This window comes from Ambystoma mexicanum, chromosome 10, assembly GCF_040938575.1.
Source record: "Ambystoma mexicanum isolate Mex_15411 chromosome 10, UKY_AmexF1_1, whole genome shotgun sequence".
In the NCBI taxonomy this organism is placed as follows: Eukaryota; Metazoa; Chordata; class Amphibia; order Caudata; family Ambystomatidae; genus Ambystoma; species Ambystoma mexicanum.
The window spans coordinates 1,019,335,128-1,019,361,745 of record NC_090932.1 but is presented as its reverse complement, the minus strand read 5'-3'; the positions used below and the strand labels follow the sequence as shown (position 1 = coordinate 1,019,361,745).

Genomic DNA, 26,618 nt, shown 5'->3' with positions numbered 1-26,618 from the left:
CTAAAATATATTCATGGGACTCTGAAAACCACTACTCATGAATGGCAGCTCTTAAATTCAGGGTCTTCCTGATGTTGAAAAGACATTGTGAAGCCTTTTCAATATCCAATAGCTTTTTGTCTTGTATTTGTATTACTGCGCATATATGATGGAAAAGGTCTGTGTGAGAATATTGTATGTGACGGTTCAGATCCCTGTTGCTTCTGAGCGCCCCAACACTATATGCTATATCGCTGTGGAGATGCAAATAGAATGTGAAACTTCTTGCCACTAAGCCTAGTGCTAAAACCTTGAGACCAGATGTTTAAATCGTGTACCTGGCATGAGGTGAGCTGGATGGGCTTGCATGCTGCCACTGGGGAGGCTTGCCAGCATGACTGCTTCGAGCATAAATGGGGTATGTGCCAGAGGGGTGCTTTTAGAAGGGAACACACAAGTCAGTACATTTTTTTAAATAAAAAGTAAAAAGTAAAAATTCCAAAGAATTGCTGGGTGGGTACTTGTGTTTTTTTGCATTTTAGCAAGCTCAAGCCTAGTGTCTACTTGCCATTGAGCCAAATCTTTCATGACTGATACAAACCTAAAAGGAAAGGGAACGTGTCGCGTAAGGAAAGCTACGTTTATTTTTAGCCGATGCTTCCTTAAGTTGTTCAGAGTGAATATGTTGAGTTGATAGCCATTTATGGTGCCATAATTTCCGAAATGGGTCACTCCTCCTTTGCTAGTCTATTCTCCTTGTAGTGACTGACTGGAGTGGCCCATACCTTGCTGCTGTGTCTTTGAGGCCAAGCAAAAATGCATGTTTTGCAGCTGAGCAAGTCACCCCGTGAAACAAATGAACAAGTTAATTTATTTGAATAACCTTACCTAGGGCATTGACTTGGTGTTCTCAGTTTTCTATGACCTGCTTGAAGGGGACATTTTGAAGCTATCCTCGTTTTGATTAAAGCTGTGCCATGCATCCGTGGTAGTTTGACCTTTTCCAGGCAGTGGACTTTTCAATGCAAACCCTCTTGTGACCAGAACCCTTAATGGCACTTTCCAAATGCATAAATATTCCTGAAGTCTGTTCCCATGCATTTTACACACCCTCTTTAGAGCTGTAATTGTGTATCTGTTAATGGAGGTATTCATGTGTTGGAACATTGCCCAAATGACCAATGTTGATTATCATCCCCATGAGGCTGTGTAGCCTTGATGTCTTAGTGAAAAGTTGTCTGTATGGACACAGGCGTTGGTGTGCTTTATCTTTCTGCATATTAACTGATTAAGATATGATCTAAAGTTATCCTTTTTCTTTTCATACATGCAACTTATGCAGACGGAATGCAGTGGATGCCTTCCGGGTCAATGTCATCCACGCCCGGCAGCAGGTGCGGTCTCCCGTCACCAACATTGCACGAACCAGCTTCTTCCATGTCAAGCGCTCCAACATCTGGTTGGCTGCTGTCACCAAGCAGAATGTCAATGCTGCCATGGTATTCGAGTTTCTCTACAAGATGTGTGATGTCATGACCGCCTACTTTGGGAAGATCAGCGAGGAGAACATTAAAAACAACTTTGTGTTGATCTATGAGCTTCTCGATGGTGAGTGAGTCCATCGTTTTATACTGTTAGGGGGTGCAGCCTTCTTTGTAAGGTTCTGGTTGCATACACAGGGTTTGAGATTGCCAGGTGCTGGGAGCTATTTCGCTCCTGGTTATAGCCAAGTGGAGCCTCGTTAGCTAGAAACAAAGAGCTATCAGGGTGTGGATTTGGGAATGTGTATAAAGCATATTGGTTGATGTGCAATGAACAAAAAGTTAATTTGCATCTCTCGCACTATGTACTAGCTCCTGTTCTCCAGACTTAGCTCCTGCCTAAAGGGTGATGCCCAATACCCAGGAGATATTTTGTTCCTAGTCAACCAGTCCTAATTTCGACCCCTGAATATGCTCGCTATAACACTGCCTTTTTTGTATTTGGGGAGACTAAGAAGGACTAGGTCATGGTTTCATCTGATTTCTTTGCTGCATGTGAGTGTGACAATACTTGTGCTTTCACCCGTGGGGAAATATTTTTGTTTGACCTATGGGCAGGAGGTTGTGTGTAGCATTTTATTAATGCTTTAAGTTAGTCCTGTTTCTTTTTAAAACCAGAAGGAGGTTGAGGGCCAGTGGAGTCACTTGACTTGCAAACTCCTTGATGAATATTGGGTCTCCTTTCGTACATTGATGCATTGGACATGTTTGATAAATTATATTTGGTTCCAAGTCCTTCATTAGATATATACTGCATTTAGAAGTAAAGCAGTATTGCTGCTTTTATTTTTAAGTGGCCTCTCAGAAGTTATCTTATAATTTATTGTTCAATGGATTGTGTCCTCCAACATATTACTCATATTTGACATGTAATGTCCAGCTTCGGCTAGTTCGGACCTTTTTTTCGGCAAAGGGCATACTGTATCTATGGCATTGATTCGATTTCCCTCAAATTCCTCCGTCAAGGGTGACTTCATCTGATGTTAGAAATAGCATGCACTGCACCCGTTGGCCTCAGTTCAGTTTTTCCACAAACGTGTTTGCTTTGTGAAACTCAGCGCGCCTCGTACTAAGGAAGTACTACTGTTAACTCTTTTCGAACATGTCTTGGTCTTCTACCCTGACGACTCCTCGTTCCAGGTTTAAGGAGTGTGGCTCCAAGATGTTGATTACGGATCTGCATCGGGTATGTCTGTGGTGCCTGGGCGAAGGCCACAAGACGGATACCTGCTCAAAATGTCAGTCCATGACAGGGAAAGCCTTGCGGGAATGCCAGGGGAAGTTAAATGCAGGCATGGTGGCAAGCCCTGTAACTCCCGACAGGCAGCGCTTTCGACCGACTAGTCGAGGGGCGACTCTCCTAGTCGGAAGAGAACCAACCGCTCATGGTCCCTTAGTGGTTCCCGCCACTCTTCCTCCTCATTGAAACGTTCGAAGCGGAGGCACCGGCAGTCGCCTTCCTCGTCGTTTTCGTCAGGAAGTACCTCCGAAAGGGTGACATGCCAGTCCAAAACATGGACACCAGCAGAGTGGGAAGCTTTCCTGTTGGAGATGCTTAAGACTTTTGAGAAACCGGGTAAGGATCTGTCTGCGCCTTCTGTGGAAGCCGACAGGGAGCGGTCTCGGCTTGATAATCGCGCGCCCTCGAGCCCAGGTCCACAGCGTAATCTACATCGAGAGGCCTCGTGACAAGATGTTGAAGGATCACTCGAGACGGAGAGCGAGAGATCAAGGTCTCTGTCGTCTTCAAGAACTTCGAAGCCATTGACAACGTCGTTGGTGCCCATTGGGTCTTCGCCAGTCAAGCCTTCGTTGTCGAAGCAGTCTATGCCAGTGGGGCCTAGTTTACCGGCTCCGTCCCCAGGTCCTCTTGACACACCAAGGAAAGTTCTGGCTAAATCTAAGTCGACAACTTGACCGCTTTCTAAACCTCTGGGCTCAATGCCAGAGAAAACATTTGTCCCCCTTCCTAAAAAGGTTTTTTTTAGGAACCTCACTTCAATTGTTGAAGAGGAGGAACATTCGAATGGGGAGGATGCCCCCTTTGGGCTTCAGTATGGGATCCCAAATGTGCAGAGGGCCTCATTTCCAAGGAGAGCAGGATGCAGGACCTGTGTGATACTTTGCATGATGCAAGTGGTAATTATACCTCTCCGTAGTTGAGCTTGGCAAGCGCAAACCTGGGGAGCATGTTGACTCTTCATATAGGCACCTTTTATGACTACGGTGGTGGAATACTTGGGCTTGTCCAGACCTCTGGCGCCTTATGATCAGGATGATTTTACTGATATTCCCCATATTTTTTAATTCCCAAAAAGGACGGGGGACTTAGACCCATCTTGGACTTGAGATACTTGTTCAAGTTCCTCAGGAAAGATAAATTCAAGATGGTCACTCTTTCTCAGATCGTTCAGGCCCTCCAACTTCAGGATTGGTTGGTGTCATTGGATCTTCAGGATCTTTTTTATTTTTTATGTGCCGATCCATTTCAAGCACTGGAAATACCTGAGGTTCGCCGTTGGCGGCTCGCACTATCCGTTTCGAGTCCTGCCATTTGGGTTGACCACCGCCCCAAGGGTATTTACAGATAGGTGGTGGTGGCAGCGCATCTCAGGAGAGTGGGGGATTCAGGTCTAACTCTACCTGTGCGATTGGCTGCTCAGGGGCGCTTTCTCCCGAACAAGCCTTGGATCATCTCAAGGTTACCTGGCCACTCCCTTTACAGACTGGGTTTCTCCCTCAATTTCAAGAAGTCCCAGATTACACCTTCCAAACAGCTCCTTCATATCGGGGCTGTTTTAGATACTTCTTGGGAAAGTACTCGACCTCCCAAGGTTGAGGGCTCAAGACATTCTCCAGATGGTAAAGCATGCCCAGAATCTTCTGGCCTTCGAGTTCTTGAGATTGCTCGACATCCTGCATTTTCCTGGTGCCATAGGCCTGCTTGTGAATGTGATCCCTTCAATGGGCTCTTTGATTGCAATGGTCCCAAGTTCTCAGGACGAATGTCGGACCGCCTTCAGATCCTTCAGAGTCTAACGGGATCTTCTGTGGCGGGCCTGCGAGGACAATGTTCTGAAAGGCGAACGCTTTTGGCAACCATGGCCGGAGATCACTCTAGTGACGGATACCTCACTCACAGGGTGGAGAGCTTACGCCAATGAATTGACTGTCAGCGGTCGTTGGTCTCTGTCTCGGAGTCCAAGCTTAACATCAATCTTTTGCAGCTGAGAGCGATCAGACTAGCGCTGTCTGTACGGGGAAAAGAATGTCCTGATAATGATACATCATATGCCCAGGTAAGCTCGTGGGCTCTGTGTGCATCCTCAGCTGATTACCGCTGACTTCTCTTTCCAGCGCGATGGAACGCGCATTCATGCTATACAGAGAATTTGTGTTGAATGCCCCGATCGCTGCACAACTATCAAGGAGGCTGCTAAATTTCGCATTTAGCATTTATGCCCAGCACCTCCATTGTGCCCCTTAAGGTCCAGCCCAGTGAATTCGAAAGCCATCATCCTTCCAAGTTGTGCCAGACTCCTGCCCCTGATGCCTGATTGGGCACCACCAATACTATTGCACCAACACCTGCCAAATGCATCACAAACTCTTCAAACCTTTAGGCGCAATTCTAGCTGCGCTGGTAACTCTCCTACTACTAACGTTACACGATCAACAAACCCAGTTCACCAACACAACTGTCATAGCCATACACTACCACCAATTCACAATGTCCAATAAAAAGGACATTCCCATTACAGAATTGATACCTTCCTCCAAGGGTACTTTTATCCAGATAGGTCCAGGACTAGCGCGTATATACTGCCCTAGATACCACCCACTACCCTGCCCAACCCCATTCCTACCTAATACTCCAGCTTTCACAACACCACCACAGAATCCCACTAAATCCCATCTCACCATGCCACTCCTAGGCATATCCCGCTGCAACAGACTTTCCTCCAGAACACATATATCCTTTGCTCTCTCAAGATCCATACTAGGAACCACAAGAAAAGCAATACTCTCGACCGAACCACTAAGGCCCTCACCATTCCGCATTCCTCTAGCAACATAGCTAGACTCCAATCCCCCAGCACCCACAAATCCACTAACACTAGCATTCCATCACACCACAAACACCAAAAAACTCAATGTATCACCACACCACCACTACCAGCACACGCAGCTCAAACACCTACCCCACTCAAAGCACCTTTTAAAAGTTAATCTAAGATCGTTAGGCACACACACCATTGACGTACATGACCATATTCTTGAATACCAACTTGATTTCCTAGTAATTATGGAAACTTGGCTCCACCCAGCTTCAGGAACACTGCTCACACTAGCCATACCAACGTACTATACATTACTTAGATCGCCATGATGCCACCGCGGAGGCGTTGTTATCGTCTCAAAACTTACCCTCCAGTTCAGAGAATGCAAAACGGAAACTCTGCCAGGTTACAAACTCCTAGCACAAAAATTAGCCCCGGACTCCACTATCAACTTCCTAATAGTGTATTGAGCCTCGCAGCTCAACCAACAACCCAGACATTGAACTACCTCTGCTCATCTCCCCACTTCTCGATACAACGTCCTTTCATTGTGGGATGAAAGGAGGCTGGGTTTTTCCCCTTTATTTCAACGTGAAAATTCATTGAATTTCATAGGGGGGGGGGGTTAAAAAAAATAGATGGGGTGTGGGTGTGCGGGAATAGTTAAATAACTAAAGCGGATGGGGGTTTGGGGCAACCCCCCCCCAAATTAAAAAAAATTAGTGTTCGTGTTGAAATATCCATGGTGAAAAACCCGTCGTTTCATCCCATGATGAAATGACATGGAACGCACTTCTCAAAATTCAAATTTATCCTCATAGGAGACATTAATCTGGGGTATAATGATATAACTGACTTCAAAGCTACTGCCTTCCACAATGCATTTTCAGAAATGCAATTCACACAAATAGTTAACGCCCCAACCCACTCAAAAGGTCGAAGCCTGGACTGAAGTTTGAAGACATCAGAGATATCCTGGATGGACCACCTCCTCATTAGCATAATTAAGGACCCCACTTCTTCCAATACCCCTCCCACACCCATCCTAGCGAGAAACTCACAAACGCACCCCAGAAAAAACTTAAACCCCTTGCTGAACAAGTTACTTGAAGCACAACCACCTGTTGACTCCAGCCCTGACACCATCTAATTGCACTACCATACCTGCCTGAATTCAGCCATCGAGGAAATTGCCCCTCTCAGATCCAAACTCCCCAAACGCAGCAGCTTGTGGTTCAAAGACTTAATCGATCTTAGAAGGAAAAAAAGAACACTAGAACACCTTACCAGAAAAAACCCTACTAGTGAGTCCAAAAAAGAACCTCAGCTAATATCCAAATCCTATAAACTCGAAGTATTTACACAGAAATCTAATTCCCTCAACTTATGCATCACCAATGGTATTTCAGTTGTTCTCTATCATTAAAGAGCTAGAAACACCAATCCCTCCTCCTAGCATAGCAAACGTGAGCAAAGCCTGCTGTACCACCATCCAGGACGCACTAGCCTCCAGAATAATCGCTCTCCAAAATAAAATAACGATGCAAAGGAAACTCTTAGGGGTTGTCTCCATAATGGGTTTTAACACACCACAAAAAATATAACGGAATACCACTTTACCACAGTGACCACTGACCTAGTGCTAAAAGCTTTAGCATCACTCAAACCCTCCAATTGCAAAGGAGACCGCTTTCCTGCCAAACTAGTTAAGGACTGCGCCCCCATTCTAGCACCCATCATCACCAATTTTGTCAATGCCTCTTTCAACGCCAACACCATCCCAACTACATCCAGGGTAGCTATAGGCGATGTAGAAGCAGATTCTATAACAGTCCCACTGGGAGTTCCGCAAGGATCCTGCCTCTCCCCAACGCTCTATAATGCCTACACATAACTCCTTTTTGCAGCACTAGACACAATGGTAGTAATATAAACCAACTTCGCAGATGACAAACAAATACTAATTGAAATTTCGAACAAGACACCATCAGCGTTAACAATGTACTCTATCATCCAGAATTGGATGGCGGCCAACAGCCTCTGTCTTAACGGAGAAAAAAACAGAGATCCTCATAATAGGTTCCCCCGCCCGATTAAGCAAACTCCACCCGCAATATACAGCTATAGACGGCACCCCAATTACCATCTCCAACCAAGTCAACACCATAGTCTACCTGGACTCAAGCCTTACCATGTGCAAACACTCAGTGCGCTTTCCTCATCAACAGCATACACAGCCAAACTTACTGCACTGAGCCGACCGTTCCTCTCGCCCCAAAACTGTCACTCTCGCCAGAGCTCTCATTTTGCCCAAAATTGACTGCTGCAATATACTCCCAGGGACCTAAAAAAAGTATATAAATACAATGCAACTTCTACAGAACAAAGCACTCAGAGCAGCACTAGGCATAAAAAACAGACTACATTTCACAGCACAGGAGAGAGTTTCACTGGTTACCCATACAAACCAGAATACTTCATAAAACCCTCACACACAAATGTATCTCAGATAATACCCCCATCTATCTCAGCCAAAGTATTAACCGCAAAACCAGAACACTTGGATCCAATGCTGATACGCCCATACGCATCCCTCGCTTCAAGAACGTAAGAACAGGTAGCTCAAGTTTTCCAGTAGCAGCCCCCAGGATCTGGAACTCTCTCCCTGCTAATATTTGCAATGAGCCACCCCATCCGAAATTCAAGAAACTCCTTAAAACCTGGCTCTTGAACAAATTCTGATCCTACCGCTGACATAGGTTGGCCCCTGACCCAGCCTAATTCCATGAACTATCACTCACAGCCACTCCACCTATCGCACTAAGATGCAACCACTGTAAGCATGTACACATTTCTTTTCTACCTTGCAACTACTAAGACTGCAAGTATGCTTGTAACTCTAAGCTGTACCATTGTTCACCCATTCCACCAAGGATCTCCATGTAAGCTTTGACTGTTACGCCTGTAAATGTTATATGCAACTACTAAGATGCTAAGCATACTTGGAAAAATTTGCTGTGATACCCCAGAGTTTGGGGCGTACAACCAAATGCAATAAACAAAATTAATACAGTGGCCATGCACTATCTCAACAAGAGAGGAGTAGGGTAACTACCGCTGCAGAGCGGCAATGCAACTCTGGTATTGGGCTATTCAAGAAGGAATCTCACTCTTGACGGTTCACCTGGCCGGGGAGGAAAACACAGTGGCGGACGCTCTGTGCAGGCAGGGCAGTCTCCCACCAGTGGGAACTAGCTCAGGAAGTCCTTCAAGAGATCTTTGCCCATTTGGGAACCCCTCAAGTGGATCTGTTCACAACAAGTGTCAACCGGAAGTGCAAACTGTACTGCTCAACAGAATGTCCACCGAGAGGAGCTCTAGCAGACGCGTTCATGGTGGATTTGGAATTCCCACTGCTGTTTCCTCCAGTCCCTGTCATTCCTCAAGTAATCAGGAGGTTCGGGAACCGCATGATCCTCATTGCCCCGGATTGGGCCAGGATAACGTGGTACCCGGACCTTCTGGATATGTCCATCTGTCCTCCGATACGTCTTCCACAAAGGGTGAATCTTCTATCGCGAGGGGAGGGTCCGATTCTCCATCTAGAGGTCAACACACTCAACCTTCACGCTTGGTTTCTGAAAGGTTGAGGTACAAGGTTTGGGATCTCCCTGGATGACGTGATGGATGTGTTGCTTTCAGCCAGATGGCCAGCAGCAAAGTCTGTACCGTTGCTGTTGGAATAAGTTTTGTGACTGGTGCAGAGACAAGAATGGTGATACTTTTCAGTGTACGACACCGAATGTTCTATCCTTTCTGCTCTCATTGGCACTCAAAGGTCTTCAGGTTGGTACTATTAAGGGTTACCTGGCAGCGCTTTCCATTTTTAAGCGCTCTTTAGAGGAATGTTTCTATTTTAAGATCCCTCTGGTCATTCAGTTTTTAAAAGGGCTGACAAATGTGTTCCCGCCTTCTGCGTTTCAGGTTCCGATGTGGGACCTCAACCTGGTTTTAAAATGTGTTGGGTGCTCCTTTTGAACCCTTGCACTCATGTCCATTGAGGTTGATGACCTCTAGGACTATACTGTTAGTTGCTCTTACATCTGCAAGAAGAGTGAGCGAGTTGCAAGCGCTTTCTTCCAAGCCACCCTTTACTATATTCCACAAGGACAGGGTTGTTTTGAGGGTGAAACCCTCCTTACCTAAGGTGGTTTTGGACTTTGACCTTCACCAGAAACTTGTGCTACCAGCATTCTACCCTCCTCCGCATCCTAGTAAGGAGGAGAAAAGTCTACATCGGTTGGACCTTAGGGGAGCACTGAGCTTTTACATTTCCAGGATTTTCAAATTGAGAGTGGACGACTAGCTGTAGGGTACACCGGAAACAGACTGGGCCAGGCTGTTTCCAAACAGACCTTGTCTAGGTGGATCCTCCTCACTATTTCTGAATGCTACAGGCTGGCAGACAAGGACCCTCCTGAGGGTTTGCGTGCCCATTCCAGCAGGGGCAGGGCCACCTCAACTGCCTTGCAGAGAAGGGTCCCTATTGAGAACATCCGTGATACGGCAACGTGGTCATCTATACACACGTTTACTAGGCATTACACTCTGGATACTTACCCACGCTGAGCATGTTGCTTTCGTTAAGGCAGTCCTTTATTCTGCCCTCTGAAGGTTCTGCATGTCTTAATTCTTCTCCCTCCTCCTATCAGGGATACTGCTTTGGAAGTCCCTCAAAGATGAGGAATACGTTGGAGTACACAATCCATTCGAAGAACCAGTTACTTACTGCTGGTAACGTTCTTCCGACTGGATGTTTCTCCAACGCATTCCTCCTCGCCCTCCCAACCTACCCCGCTGTAGAATTTTCTGTGCTATTGCAGCTTTCGTTCCCACAAGGCGAAGTACTGTCCTGCCTGTATTTATGGGTGCTTCTGATACACGAGGAGGCAAAAACTGAACTGATGTCAACAAGCGCCATGCATGCTACTTATAACATCGGATGACGTCACTCTCGACGGAGGCCTTCGAGGGACATCGACTTGACGGCATCGACGCAGTGTGTTCTCCGCTTAAATAAATTAATTAATTCCGAAGCTGGACATTACATGTCAAAGATGAGGAATACTTTGGAGGAACATCCAGTCGAAAGAACTTTACCAGGGGTAAGTAACTTGTGCTTTGTAACACATGAGGCTTAGTAGCTGTTTTTCATTTTCCACAAGCTATCACAGGAAATGACCATAGTCTACCTTGAAAAATTGATTCCTGAACTCTGGGAAAATAAAATGTGTACAGCACTTTTGCAATCAATAAAGCACATCAGGCCTTGCACATTCTTTAAAATCCTGCTAGAGCTACAGGTTGAGTAACTTGGCTTATATACTCTACCTTAGAGAAATGCACTTGAACCATGGCGACGGGTGACAGCAAATTTATCAGCGCTTCCTATAAAATGCTCAACATAAACCCACTTCCTGTTTTGGTGCACTGCTGCCACCCGCAGGCTCTCCACGCACAGTGAGGCACATTTGACATTTACTACAAAGTTTGTTTGCAGTAAATGTCAAATAAGTTTGAAACATGTCCTTGTACTTGCCAGCAAGGTAGAGTACCATGCAAACAGTACCCAACCTTCATAAAAACTACTAGACTATGTGAGTGGTCAACTATGTTTTGCAAGTCCCAACACTGGCTTTCATCCAAGCATTGCCAAAACCTTAATGTTCTTATACACCAGCATTCAGGTAGCCGCTAGGAAAATCCCTTGCATCATGGTAGGAGGCAATAGAATGTTTTCCTCAAGAATTTGCTTGAGCCTGTTTGGGGCAGGAGACTAGCCTAGTTCTGTTTTAAAGCACTCTAGAGGGTGCAGGCTGGTCTGAAGGTAAGCCCATGTTATCTTAGGCCTGTCTTGTGGTCCTCGCATACAAAGGGAGTGCCCAAAACAAAATGGGTGGGTGTAGGGCTTAAATAAATGCATTAGTACTCTGGCTACCGTACTAGTACACTGGGTTACAAATACAGCAAAAGAGGCTGCACCTCTGGTGATGCCAAACCTAAATTAAAGCTGCCATCTGCATACCTCAGCCTACACCACATTAATAGGGTTATAGAAGCACTCTAGGACTAAAATGGAGGGTGCTTGAAAAGGCACTTCTTAGGAGCCATATGGGTGATCATAGATGCCCACATCGGAAACTGTTGTAGTGGTATGGGTTCTTCAGTAGAAATCCCACTGACCACAAAAATCAAAGCTCTAGAAAAACCAACAGTAAAAAGAGTTTAGGGGTTCCATAAAGTGGGTTGGTAGAACCCCCCTCCCCCTACCCCCAAATGAATTATGCTCTAAAATCCAGAATCAGTAAACATTCTTTTTTTTCTTTCCAATTGTATTGCATTTTTAATACTACAATACATTAACAAACATTATACAAACATAACTTTGAACTTTGCATACAGATGGTGGAGCAGTATGATCAGACACTGTGTATATATTTATTGGGCACTTCCTCGCTTGTCCTATTCGGGTTATGACTGATCGTGGTACGGTTCCTTGAGGTAGTGGCAGGGTTATGCATCATGGTCTGTTGGTACAGTCTATACATTGATTACATGGTTTGCTCTCACCTTCCCCATACTTTGTCTGCCTTGCCCGGGCAGCCTCTTGCTTGATAGATTTGGTGCTCCATTAGAATGCTAGCGTCTACGTCTGATATCCATTGGTCATATTGGGGAGTAATCTCTGAACCCCACAGCTGTGCAATGTTTCTTTTGGCAATCCCTGTGGACGTTGAGAGCAGAAGTTTTTTAAAGCGAGTCATTACTCCTTCCTCTTCTATCCACATGAGAAGGAGTTTGGGTTCATTTGGTATCGGTCGTCTCATGACCCTCGAGAGCCTTTCACTACATTTTCGCCAAAAGTTTTGTATTCGTGTGCATTGCCATAGGATGTGGTAAAAGGTTCCTTCCTCCTGCCTACAACGTAGGCATTTGGGATCGGTTGTTTTACCCCAGTTGCATAATGCCACCCGGGGATAATATATTCTATGGAGTACTTTCAGCTGTATGAGCCGGATTCTAGCAGATCTTGCTGTATCTCTGGGATACATCAGGGTCGAGATCCATTCCTCATAGTATCGGGCCTACATCCCTTTCCCATTTCATCTTTAGGCTAGACCAGGGGTGCACAACTGATTTTGACAGAGGGCTGAAAGTACCTTACATGAGGGCTATAGTGGGCCGAAAAGTAAAAGTGGGCGGGGCGGTTGGCGGGACATGTAAGGAGGCTTTTTCAACCCCCAATGTGTATTAAGCACATGGAAAAAGAATGTTTTTGAGGGGTAATGATTTTTATTGCATTTCAGACTTAGATTTTGTACTACACATTTTCCATTGTTATCATTTATTTCGATTTAGTTATTGTATATCGTCTGTTTAATTAAATTAGATATATTTTATTGACCCTTGATTTGACATTCCGTTATTTTGGACTGCTATAGTTTGCTGTTTGGGTTGCCCAAGAGGAGTATGGCATTTGTTGAGTCAGGTTTCCTCAAAAAAGCAAAGGATGTACATCTCCTAACTGTGCCTGTTTTTAGCTTTATTATTGGGTTCACTCTTGGAGTGCAACACTATGCCCCATGGCCCCCTCACTCCCAACCAAACACTATGCCCCATGGCCCCCACGCCTCAAGCAAACCCTATGCCCCCTGTCCCTCACCCCCAACCAAAGACTATGCCCCATGGCCCCCACGCCTCAAGCAAACACTATGCCCCATGGCCTTCACGCCTCAAGCAAACACTATGCCCCATGGCCCCCTCACCCCCAACCAAACACTATGCCCCAAACACACTCTCAAGCATGCACCCATACAGACCCGAACCCCCCCCCCACCCCCAACTCACCACACACATTCTCAAGCATGCACCCATACAGACCCAAACCACCCACCCCCCAACTCGGCGCACACACTCTCAAGCATGCACCCATACAGACCCGAACCCCCCCACCCCCAACTCAGCACACACATTCCCAAGCATGCACCCATACAGACCCAAAACCCCCAACTCAGCACACAAACTCTGAAGCATGCACCCATACATGCAACTCAACATACACAACACAAACGTACCAAAAACAAACATTCATGCACACCCGAACCCCCACTCCCCAACTCAGCACACACAACACAAACATTCAAAAACAAACATTCATGCACATCCGACGCCCCCCTACCCCCCCCCCCCCCCCATCTCAACATACACAACACAAACATACAGCTGAACAGACCCGACACACAAACACACAGACCACTTACCGGAGACGTGCTGGAAGGCAGGTAAGCTGGAACGTTGGCGAGGTAACTGGAGTGGTACTATGGCGTGGCAAGCAAGGCTGAAATGCCTTCCGGCATCAAGCCTTACTGGCCACGCCAGCCGTAGTGCTGGCACTCCATTGGTGCAGCACACACGCACTACGTGGCTCGTAGGAGTGACGTGGTGCGTGTGTGCTGAGCCAATGACGGCCAGTGTTTTGTCCGGCCCGGGAAGACAACAAAGACTTTCCTAATGGAGGGCGGCTGATGCTGCTTGCGGCCGCCTTCCATTAGGAGTCTTTGTGCCTCGCGGGCCGGAAAAAACAGCATGGCGGGCCGCAACTGGCCCGTGGGCCGTATGTTGTGCACCCATGGGCTAGACATTTCTTTCGTGGCAAAAGAGGAGATTGCGTTGTACATAGTGGATGTAACCTTGCTTTTCACGCTATCCATGACAATGTTCTTTAATGGGCGTGCACTCCGGCATGTCCACCAATTGGGCCCTTTGTTTGGTGAGTGCGTGATGTAGTTGGCCATAGTGGTAGTTTTCGCTGGCAGGAAGACCCCCCCCATCCCCCTTTTTGTGGGGTTTTACCCCTTTTTTTTCTACTTGCGGAACCCCAAAAAAACACAAAAATAAAAACATTAGAAGAAAAAATTACATTTTTTTCCACATTCTTTCGACATAATGTTTGACTTTAACTGCACACCACACAAATTGCCTTTTTAAAGAATACTTATTTCAAAATGTATGTTAATTAAATAACTATTTAGAACTGACTTTTTTTTCGACATTGTCTTTCGACATGTAATTCGAATTAATCACTATAAACCAATTTGAGTAACTATGTAAATATAATTTCTGATCACTTTTCAGAATCAATACAAGTTGGTGGATAATCTGTGGGTATGCTTCTTACACAATTCTTACACCCTCAGGTGATTTCAACCACAAGGATTGTATTGGCATTTATACATCACACTAGTTGCAGATTCTGAGGTTGCAGAAAGCAATGGTTTAGGGAAGAAAAAATTGTAAAACAACTCTTCGGTAGATATGAACGACAACTAGATCTTCCAATGAAACCTAGATAAGCCTTTCCCAGCAATAACAGTATACACTAAGCTACCACCTGTGAGGGACAAACAATATCCAAGTCAATGGACTAGAGTCTTCACTGAGCCAGGACAGCCAAAGTCAATTGGGACACATTCTATGGATCAGTTTCACTTCTTAGATAGAAGTCTTGCGCAAAGTTAGAGAGTTTATAGAAAAATCACGTACAGGGTCAGAAGCTGTTAAGCCTGTGCAAAGAGTGTTGGAATCAACTCTAAAAGGTAAGCCACTGCAATTCCCAAATGAGAAGCACAGCTAAAAGACAATGAGGTAAATACCCCAAGCCTAAACAGTACCTCTGGTTTGAAGAAGAGTGGTCCAGCTGGATTCTGTCTTGCTACAGCAGTGCAGGTCATGTGTTCCTGATACTCAGTCTTGGGGACGAGAGGGAGGACATCTGGAGGGCTCCTGTGGCAGTACTTGGGAGGTTGTCAGCAGCTACGGGCTCTTTTCGGTTAAGCAGCACTTCGCGGTTTCAGCGCTTAGCAAACGCACTGTCGCGGATCTCGGATACCGGTTTGGCTTCCTTCACTCCTTGGATCCTGCACTCTTGTGAGGGGACTCTGGATCTGGTTGTCCTGCTTCTGGAGGGTCCTTGGACTCCTGGAGCTTCTAGCTAGACTTGTTACCGCTTCAGATGTTTCACTTGACCACGAATACTCAACCCCTGGCATTGGGCTCCCGAAGCAACGTAGAGGCACAGCAAGTCAGGGGTTATGGTACAGTGGAGTTCGTCTCTGGGTAAGTTGGTCCCACTAACCCAAAAGGAGAAGTCGTTCTGTCCGGAGCTTCTCTGTTGAAGTCAAAAAGGAGTTTCAGCACACAGCAGCAGGGCTTCACTGGGCAATTCAAAGGTCCAGGAGGATGCAGCAAGCTTCGTTCACGGTCTCTTCGTCTGGTGTTTCCCCCAGTGGTCGACTCTGCCTTTAGTCCCAAAGCAGGTTTGTTCCATTCATGTACAGCCTAAGTTGTCAATCACATAGCAGGGTGGCTGTCCTAAAAGGTCAGCCAGCCAATCAGGACTAGTTGCATTCCTAGAGACAAAGGACTGGGGAGTTTCGGGAACTTCCCTCACATCCTGCCCTTCCAGACACATTGGAGCCAGAGACGGGCATCAGGGCTGAAGCCTGCCAAAGGCAAGACAAAGGGCTCAAATCTGTCTCAACACAGAGTAAAACCAAAGAAAGACCTCCCGTACAGAAAATGGTGAAAAAAGAAGACAGGGCCATTTGGACAAAATAGTCATCCATGGGTGCTCTACTGCAGCTGAGGGTTCAGCCTGCGCTAGAAAAGCACAATGGTAGGAAGAAGTAAACCACATTGAAATGTAGGATAAGGGGCTACTAGGTACCCCCTAGCACTCCACATACGATGGTGTGTGCTGGACCTACAAAGTCAATTTCACTCTATTATTCTTGGGAACTGTAGTTCACCCAAGAAAGGGTATTTAAACCTTATGCGAAATGTAAAAGGATTTCTCTTACACTGCAGTGAAGGTGCTGTCACCATACAAAAAAGCAGATACCTATGGAGTTTGTCAGATTCCAAAAACAGTGCAAATACACAATCCAAATCGGGCAAAAACACATGAGTGAGAAAAAGGTCACTCACTCCAGGGTTAAAATTAAAAAGAGTCCCAAGTCCAGCAAAAGAGCTGGCGGTCTAGAAGGTTGAAGGGAATTGGCACAAATGATTATTCGAGTGGATTGTGTCCTCCAACGTATTCCTCATCTTAGATGTATTCCATCCAGCTTTAGCTGCTTCGGAAAAAAAATTCGGCAGAGGGTGCCGTCCGTTTGTCGTCGAGTTGAAGGTCCCTCGAAGGCCTCCGTCGAGGGTGACTACATTGCATATACAAGTAGCACGCGTGGCGCCAGTTGCCCTCAGTTCTGTTTTTCCACGGTGCATGTTGCTTTGGAGATTCGGCGCGCCTAGAGTTCTGTGACGCAGTGAATAATACTGGTATATATCGATATGTCCTTGTCATCGACGCCGACTACGACTCTGCGATCGGGTTTCAAAAAGTGTAAATCTTGCGGTTCGAAAGTGTCTATCACAGACCCGCACCGAGAATGTCTTTGGTGTCTCGGGGAAGGCCACGACATGGAGTCCTGTACGAAGTGTCAGGCGATTGACTGGGAAGGCCTTGTGAGAGAGGAAGGGAAAACTACAGGTAGGTCGTAAATCCGACCGGAAAGGCTCTAGCGTCGAGTTGGGGTCCCGTGAGGAGAAGTCTCCTTGACGCAAAAGGCATCTTTCCAAGTCCCGAAGCGATTACCTTCTATTGTCGTCTTCAACAAAAAAATCGAAGAAAAGACGCCGCAGGTCCCCTTCCACCTCGTCCTCGAACGAATCCCCAAAAAGGACGAAATGCCCCGCAAAACATTCTTCCTCCGAAGAGTGGGAAGCATTCAAAGTTAAAATGATGGAGGTGTTGGAAAAAAAGCAAAGCCTCGGTCCGCTCCTTCTTCGGAAGCCGGCCGGGAGCGTAATCGCTCTGACACTTGCGTGCCCTCGAGCCCGGGTGATCGAAGAAGGAAAGATTGCGAATCTTCCAGGACGCAAAGCGGAAAAGACTGCTTGAGTCGACCGCTCGAGGTCACTGATGCCGTCCGAAACCGAACGCACCTCGAAGGGCGAAGATTTCCTCAAAGAGCGCCTCAACGCCCTCGAATCCGGCTCCGTCGACGACCACTATTTCGTCGGCGCCATCGACGTCTTTGTCGACGTCGATCCCGAAGCCCTCGGCTCCAAAGGCTCCAGTTCCGCCAACTCAGCCAGGAAAAGAGAAGGCTGCAAAGTCTGTAACGCCTTCAGGTTCCACTAACACACCTTTCCCACCTCCCCCAGAAAATGTTTTTAAACCTCTTCCTAGGAAGGAATTTTTCAAGTCTCTGACTTCAATTTTTGAGGAACCGGAGAGATCTGATGAGGATAATGTACCCTTTGGACTGGAATATGGTACCCCAAATGTCCCAGAATGCCTGATTTCTGATGAAAGCAGGATGAGGGACATGGTGGAATCCTTACATAATGCAAGTGGCATTGATACATCTCCTGAAACTGATTTTGGCAGGCCAGAACCAGGGGAACATGCCAGTCCCTCATACCGTCAACTAATGACAAAAGTGGTCGATTATTTAGGATGTGCTAGACCACCAACCCAATTCATCCAGGATGATTTGACTGATATATTGGACCATGGTCCCACCGAAGATACAATCCTACCCCTCCATGTAGCCTTGCAAAATGGGGTGACTCCGGATTCTATTCCTCCAGTGAATAAATCCCTTATTTCAAAATACCGCCATGCCAGTAGCGACCCCGGCTATCTGTCTAAACATCCCACTCCCGAGAGTCTGGTGGTCCAGACAGCCACAGCTTCAAATAAAATGGCGTACCCTTCTATCCCTCCGGACAGGGATGACGAGCGTGTGAATGGCTGGGCACGCAAGGTATTTTCAGCTGCGAGTATGGCGTTAAAATCAGCCAACTCCACATGTGCCTTGGCAAAGTTTTCGTACACTCTGAGGGAGCGCAATGCAATGGCGGCGTAGAACATACCAAAAGGGGACGAAAGGGAAGGTTTCCTAGCCATTGTTAGAGATGGAAAGGAGGCCATGCAGAATCCCTTCAATCTGGATTGGACACTGCAGATAGTGTAAGCAGGTCCATGGGTACTAGCATGGTAATGCGCAGATTTGCGTGGTTACGGAAGTCTGGTTTCGCACCAGACGTACAGAACTGTCTTCTGAACATGCCCTTTGATGGGGTCTCATATTTTTTTCAGCAAGGCTGACGAGAGCCTTGAGAGGTTGCTCACCTCAAAAGCACCTGGTAGGTCTTTAGGAGCTGCTATTAGGCAACCTCAGCCTTTTCGTGCACCAGGACAATCTTGGCGGGGACGATCCTATCTTTACTACTCATATGGAAAGGCGAGAGGAATGGCCAGTCAAAGGGGCTAGAAAAAGGCCACTCGCGGTGGACGAGGAAAACGTGCAAAGCCAACTCCAGCTGCAGCCTCTTTGCCATCAGCGGCTGCAGCAACCGCCACAAAACCGCTTTGAGGACTTGCATCACAAGACACCAGTGGGAGGCAGGCTGTCACAGCATCTGCAAGAATGGCGAGCCATTACTTCAGATGTTTGGGCTCTAGAAAATAATAGCCCAAGGTTACTGCCTTCCTTTTCTAACGCAACCTCAAAGCAATCCACCGGGGAGACACCTTTTGAAGTTTTCAGACCCGCTCCTGCAGCAGTAAGTTCTGTCCCTGCTGGAGAAAGGTGCTATAGAACCAGTACCTGTAGCGGAGAGAAACAAGGGATGGTACTGCCCTTATTCTTTGATCCCCAAAAAGGACGGAGGACTGAGACCCATCTTGGACTTAAGAGGCTTGAACAAGCTCCTCAGGAAGGAAAAGTTTGATGGTTACCCTTTCCTCAGATCCTTCAGGCCCTGCAACTTCAGGATTTGTTGGTGTCATTGGACCTCCAGGATGCTTATTTTCATTTGCAAATTCATCTCACCACACAGAAAATACCTGAGGGTCGTAGTTGGCGACTCGCACTATCAGTTTTGAGTCCTGCCATTCGGATTGACCTCCACCCGAGGGTCTTCACCAAGTTAATGGTAGTGGTGGCAGCGCACCTCAGGAGAGGGGATTCATGTCTACCCCTACCTGGTTGATTGGTTGATCAGGGCACATTCTGCCGAACAAGCACTGGATCATCTGAAAGTCACCTGCCACTTCCACCACAAACTGGGCTGTGTATTAGACACATCCTTGGGAAAGAGCTTGCCTCCCAAGTCGAGAGCTCAAGACATTCTTCAGATGGTTTCCAAAATGCCCAAAATCTCCAGGCCTACGACTCTCGGCCTCATGGTATCCTGCATCTTCCTAGTGCTAGAGGCACGCCTGAGAATGAGATTCCTTCACTGGGCTCTAAAGACTCAATGGTCCCAGTTCTCAGGTCAAATGACGGATTTTCTATAGATTCCGAACAAGGTTCGGCAGGATCTTCTGTGGTGGACTTGCACAGAGAATATCCTAAAAGGAGAACAGTTTTGGCAACCATGGCCGGAGATTACAGTAGTGACGGACGCCTCCCTCATGGGGTGGGGAGTTCATGCCAACGATCTGACAATCGGCGGTCGCTGGTCTCCATCAGAGTCCAAACTACACCTCAACCTTTTAGAGCTGAGAGCAATCAGACTAGCGCTGAAGACTTTTCTACCATCTGTCAGAGGAAAACATTTCTTGATAATGACGGACAGCACAGTGGCCATTCATTATCTAAACAAGAGGTGGTGTAGGGTCACTACCTCTGTGCAGATAGGCAATGCAGCTCTGGTATTGGGCAATTCAAGAAGGGATCTCCCTAACGGCAGTACATCTAGCCGGGGAGGAGAATATGACGGACGCTCTGAGCAGGCAGAGCACGGTGTCCCACGAGTGGGAACTGGCTCGGGAAGTCATTCAAGAGATCTTCGCCCTTTGGGGAATCCCTCAAGTAGACCTATTTGCGACCGGAATCAACCGGAAGTGCGAAAGGTATTGCTCAAGGGAATTTCCCCTCGGAGCCCTAAGGGACGCGTTCGTGGTGCAGTGGAACTTCCCACTATTATACGCGTTCCCTCCGATTCCCGTCATTCCTCAGGTCATCAGGAGACTGAGATGGTTCGGAAACCGCATGATCCTAATTGCCTCGGATTGGGCCAGGAGAACGTGGTACCCGGACCTTCTAGACATGTCTATCTGTCCCCCGGTACGTCTTCCTCAGAGAGGGGACCTTCTCTCACAAATGGAGGGTCAGGTTCTCCATCCAGAGGTCAAGATTCTCAACCTTCACGCTTGGTATCTGAAAGGCTGAGCTACAAGGATTGGGACCTTCTAGATGACGTCATGGAGGTGTTGCTTTCGGCAAGAAGACCAGCAACAAAATCTCTATACCGTTGCCGTTGGAAAAAGTTTTGCAACTGGTGCAGAAAAGAATGTTGATCCTTTTCTATGTTCTATCCCGGAAGTACTGTCCTTCTTGTTCCTAGCACATAGAGGTCTAAATGTTCGGACCATTAAAGGTTATCTTGCAGCGCTTTCCATCTTCAAGCGCTCGTCTGAAAAATACTCCTATTTCAAAATTCCTTTAGTAGTACAATTCTTAAAAGGACTCACCAATGTGTTTCCTCCTTATATTTTCCAAGTACCAATTTGGGATCTTAATCTGGTTCTAAAATTCTTAATGTGTGCCCCTTTTGAACCCTTGCACACTTGTCCATTAAGATTACTGACATGGAAAACTGCTTTCCTACTTGCTCTAACATCTGCAAGAAGAGTGAGCGAATTGCAGGCACTGTCTTCTGGGCCACCCTATACTGTGTTCCATAGGGACGGAGTGGTATTAAGGGTTAAACCCTCATTTTTACCTAAAGTTGTCTGTTTTTTTTTCCATTTGAATCAGAAGATTGTTCTACCTGCATTCTATCCTCCACCTCTTCCTAGTAAGGAAGAGGAAAGCTTGCACAGGTTGGATCCAAGAAGAGCTCTAAGCTTCTGCATTTCTAGGCTTTCCAAGCTTAGAGTGGATAATCAATTTTCATTGGCTACACCGGAAGGAAATTGGGTCAGTCGGTGTCGAAACAAACCATATCGCGTTGGATTGTGCTTTGCATTTCAGAATGCTATAGATTAGCGGAGAAAGACCCACCAGAAGGCTTAAGGGCCCATTGCACCAGAGGCACCGCCTCTTCGACAGCCCTTCAAAGAGGTGTTCCCATAAAATCCATTTGTGAAGCAGCAACTTGGTCATCGCTGCATACTTTTTCAAAATTCTATAGTCTGTATGCTTGCCAGTCTAAGGAGCTTAATTCTGGTAAATCGGTACTATATTCAGCCATTTAAGGGTATCAAAAAATCTACTCCCTCCTCCAGAGAATTGCCCATAATGCTTTGGGAGTCTATCTAAAATGAGGAATACGTTGGAGGACACAATCCACTCGAAGAACAAGTTACTTACCAACTGGTAACCTTCTTTCGATGGATGTTCCTCCAACCTATTCCTCATCGCCCTCCCATCCTACCCCCTGTGGATTTTCCGGGTTATTGCCACTTCAACTCTTGCAAGGCTAATACCAGACTACCGGCACAATCTGCACAGTAGAACAAGAGTGAGGGGAAAAACAGACTGAGGTCAACGGGCACCGCACGTGCTACTTGTATACCTGATGACGTCACCCTCGACGGAGGCCTTCGAGGGACCATCGACCCGACGCAAGGCGACCTCTGCTGAAACTTTTCTTCGAAGCAGCTAAAGCTGGATGGAATACATTTTTTTTTCTTTTTTTTTAAAACCTTTATTTTTGGGTTTTAACAAGAGCATACAATAACGACCTTTGACGACAGGTCAAGACGACAAAACAAAAGAACAGTGCGTTCATTACACCTACAATGCAATTTTCACAGTCTGTGGGTCATTTTCTCATCAGCTTAGATAACCTTTAGGACAATGTGCTCTGCCGAGGGCTGGGGAGGTTAGCCGGGGTCGGACTATCAGCGATGTTATGGTTCATGGGTGAGGATTGAGAGGTAGTGACATCAGAAGTAGAGAGTAGATAGCTGATGTAAGGAGCCCATATATCAGGAGGACGTGCGTGTAGAGGGAGAGTCCGTAGCAATCCAGCGTCCATATCTTGACAGTAAAGAATGTCGCTTTTCCATGCCGCTGGTGAGGGAAGGGGACCGCGACCCCAAGTCAGGGCTATTCTTCTGCGGGCAAGCACTAGGAGCAAAGAAGCGAGCCTTCTCCCCGGCGCCTGTAGGTGTTTTGTCATGCTCAGGAGGGCGATGGTCGGATGCGGGGCAATCACCTCACCGATCACATCACTTGTGTGCTGTAAAACTGAGGACCAGAAACGGGCTACACCCGGGCACTGCCATGCGAGGTGAACAAAGTCAGCGGCTGGGGTGCCGCATCTTTCGCAGTGATCGGAGACTTCGGGGTGATGGCGCCGCCTCTTTTGGGGAGTATAGTATGTCTGATGGATGAAGTTGAAGTGTATCTGCTTATAGCGAGTGTTTAAGGCTACTTTTTGGGTTTGTTGAAGGATGTAGGTCCATTCGATGTCGGGGGGGGGGGGTGTGTTTGATCTAGTCTCAAAATGCGGGCCAGGAGCGCCCCGGGTTTCTGCCCCTCTCCATACTGTTTAATCTTGTGTTTCCGGCTCAGAAATTTCAGTTCACATTCAGCTGTCTCTTGGAATTTGTCTAATTCTATCTTTAGTTTGGCCTGGGTCCGAACGTCTGGGGATGCTGATTGAGTATTTTCTAGATCTTTCAGGCGTTGTTCACATTCTGTCAACTCGCGCCTAATTAGTTTTAGAATGCTGTTCTCTTTGGCCATGCACACGCCTCTCACATAGCATTTAAGTGTTTCCCATAACGTGCTGGCTGAATCGACTGAGCCCTGGTTTGTCGCAAGGAAAGTGGTGATGTCTTGACGAAGCTCGTCAGCGAAGATAGGATCTGAGAGTGAGCCAGGTTTAAATCTCCAATTCACGGGAGTTCTAGGAGTCACAGATAGTGTAAAGTCGAGTGTAACCATGGAGTGGTCGGAGAGGGTTTGTGGCATGATGTGGCAGGGGCCCCAACTGTATGGACTGTGTGTTGACACCAAAAGATAATCAATGCGGGAGCTGGTATTGTGGACCGCTGAATGAAAAGTATAGTCCTGGGAATTCGGGTGAGTGTGTCTCCAAATATCGGATAGTTCAAAGGCTTGGCAGATCTCTGTGACTTGTCGGCTGGCCCTGGAAGTTCTGCTGTTGCAGCCGTGTGATTTGTCGATTTGGGGGTCGAGCGGGGTGTTGAGATCTGCACCCCAGACGACCGTCGCAGAGGTATATGTACCAAGGTTGGACATGATCCAATTGAAGTTATTCGGTCCGTCAACATTGGGGGCGTAAGTGTTCACCAAAATTATTTCTCTCCCAGCAAGCAGGCCTCTCACTAACAGGAACCTGCCCTCCTCGTCCTTCTTGAAGCTGATCAGGCTGAAGCTGGCTTTTTTGTCAATCAGTATTGCCACTCCTCTCGCGTACGAGGAGTACGAGGAGAAGTATCTATGACAGCCCCATGAACGGGCCCAAAGTTGCTCTGCTGTCGAAGTAAGGTGGGTCTCTTGCAACATTGCAATATTGACCTTGTGCCGCCGTAGGTATTGTAGGACTTTCCTGAGTTTGGAGGGCTGGTTTCCACCTCGATGTTCCAAGTAGCAATTTTAAGTAACCCCAGATTGCAGTGATGTAATGGAGGGGACCGGTGCCATTTCGACCCTGCAGTTCGTACAAAGCTCGAGGGTGTTGATGGGCGTGTTACTGGTCACAGGTTTCGGCATAAGGATTTGTAATTGTAGTGTGCTAGAACGTGGTCGATAGGGGAAGACCAACTTGGTAACTCCAGGATCCCTCCCTTGCGCAGGCAACCCCCAACAGGCCTGTGGATTACCCACCCCATTCCTTTTGGGGTGAGTAACTTTTACAACCCCCCCCCTGCGTGGGCAACCCCCAACCCGCCCACGGTGTACCCACCCTTAACAATTGAGCTACAGACAGTGCTGTGCTTGGGGCGCTAGACGCCTTGCGAGAAGCAATGTGGCTCAGAGACAGTTAGTTGTGAAATTCTGTGGTGAATAGTGGATGTCGATGACATCTGAAGGATCTGTGTCGCTGCATCTTGCCGAGTCTGGGAACTTTATGGTGGGTTCCTACGGATGCGTTCTCCACGACGCGGGCTCTGGTTGTTGGGAGCAGGCCGACAACCAGCTCGATCTAAATACTCTGCAGCTTCCTCTGGTGAGGCGAATAAGTGAGCTCTCCCCTCATGCTGGATGCGGAGTTTGGCGGGGAACAGCATCGAATAGAGTATGTAGTTGTCTTGTAGTCGCCGTTTGATTGTTGTAAAGTAACGCCTCTGTGCTTGAACCGAGGGTGAGAAATCGGGAAAGAACTGGATAGAGTTTCCCTTTCTCTCTGGCTGCTTTAAGTATTGCGTCACGGTCTTTGTAATTAAGTAATCTGGCTATAATTGGACGTGGGTTCGCTCCTGGGATCGGTCTAACCGTAGGGATTCTGTGCGCTCTTTCCACGATGAATAGGCGTGAGAGAACTTCCGGGCCGAACAGTTCAGTGCAGATGTGTTCAACATGGTCCTCCATCTTAATCTGGAGTTGCTGCTCTCTGACTCCAATAATTCTGATATTGTTCCTACGGGAACGGCCTTCTAAATCTTCGTTTTTAGCAGCGATGCTTTTTACCTGGGATTCCAGCGCAGAGACCCTAGTGGTCAGGGACACTGCGCCATCATCCAGATCGGACACACGCTGTTCGACAGTGTCTAGTCTCTCGGCGTGTTGGTCGAGGCGATGTTGGATACGATCCACTTTAGACGACAAGTTATCTAGTTTGCTTCCCAGGTCACCTATACCAGCTTTTAGGTCCAACAGGATTTCTTTGATGTCGAGATCAGGGATCTGGACTTCGGTGGAACTGCCGTCCGCAGCCGGGGACGCGGGTCTGCTCGTGGCATTTGTTGGCCTGGTGGAGGAGCTGGCCTCAAAATTCAGTTTTTTTTGGGACTCGTTCTTCCCCATGATATGTGACCGCCCAAGGCACCTTCACCCGACAGGGCATGTGGTTAACGCACTATCAAGTTGAAGCGAGGGTCAGCGTAATGAGGTCGCGGTAGTGTTTGGAACTTTGCTGATAGTTGCTGGACTCCCTGTCGTGGTTGGGCGTGACTGGGCCAGGGAGGGCCCGTGCAGCACTACAACTGCCCGTCGGCCGTCGTTCCGTTCTGGGAGCGTGTATCAGCAGGGCTCTGGGTGACCGCCACCGACACCGCCGGTGGAGACCTCCTCGCTCAGTGACTGGTGTGTGATCGTATATTATCTGGCGCTGGTCTCCTTGGGCAAGGGGATGGAGTGCGAGGATAAAGCGTGGCCAATCATGGTATTTCTCCCCGAACAGGAAGGTTCAAATGGGGCACAGCGTAATTTGGGGACACAGGCGTGTCCTGGTGAGCCCCTTGTCAGATGTTCTGCAGAGTGAGTGCACAGAGCAATGTTCTTATTGTGCCAGAGTCCCAAAAGGAGTAGCTATGACCACGTAGAAACACTGTGCTCCGTCAGGGTGAGCGGCGTGTTGCTGTCCTGGAGGGGCTTGCTGGATTGGGCGTTTCTTTACATACACGCTTCAGGAACACTAGTGATGGTGCACAGCTCCGAGTGATGGAGTTTAATAATGGCGTCTGCACTGTTCTCGGGAAACGGTCCGGTGTAGCTTCAGAAGTGCCCGGCAGGGCTCTTACCTTTGTGCGGGGACGTAGACCACCCGGTCTCTTCGTGCACAGGGGGTGGACACGTCAACCCGCTCTCCTTGGGGCCTTCTTCCCGATGGAGGGCACGGCTGCGGCGTATGGTGTTTCCCTGTCGTGGCAGCCAGATCTGCAGGGCCGTCTCCACACCCCCGCAGCGTGGGCCCGGGGGGAGTGTTGCGGCCCGGGTGCCCTCAGCCGCAGCCCCGCGAACCCGCCACCCAAAGATTCCGCTCC

The 26,618-nt window shown here is 47.6% G+C and overlaps 1 protein-coding gene across 1 annotated transcript in view; it reads left to right on the top strand.

The window, feature by feature from the left end:
• The window catches only part of AP2M1 (adaptor related protein complex 2 subunit mu 1), a 329,969-nt gene that overhangs the window by 84,970 nt on the left and 218,381 nt on the right, over positions 1 to 26,618 (top strand). Inside the window, exon 3 of the mRNA XM_069618827.1 lies at positions 1,322 to 1,587. Within this exon, the coding sequence (XP_069474928.1) occupies positions 1,322 to 1,587 (266 nt within the window). The remainder of the gene's footprint in view (positions 1 to 1,321; positions 1,588 to 26,618) is intronic.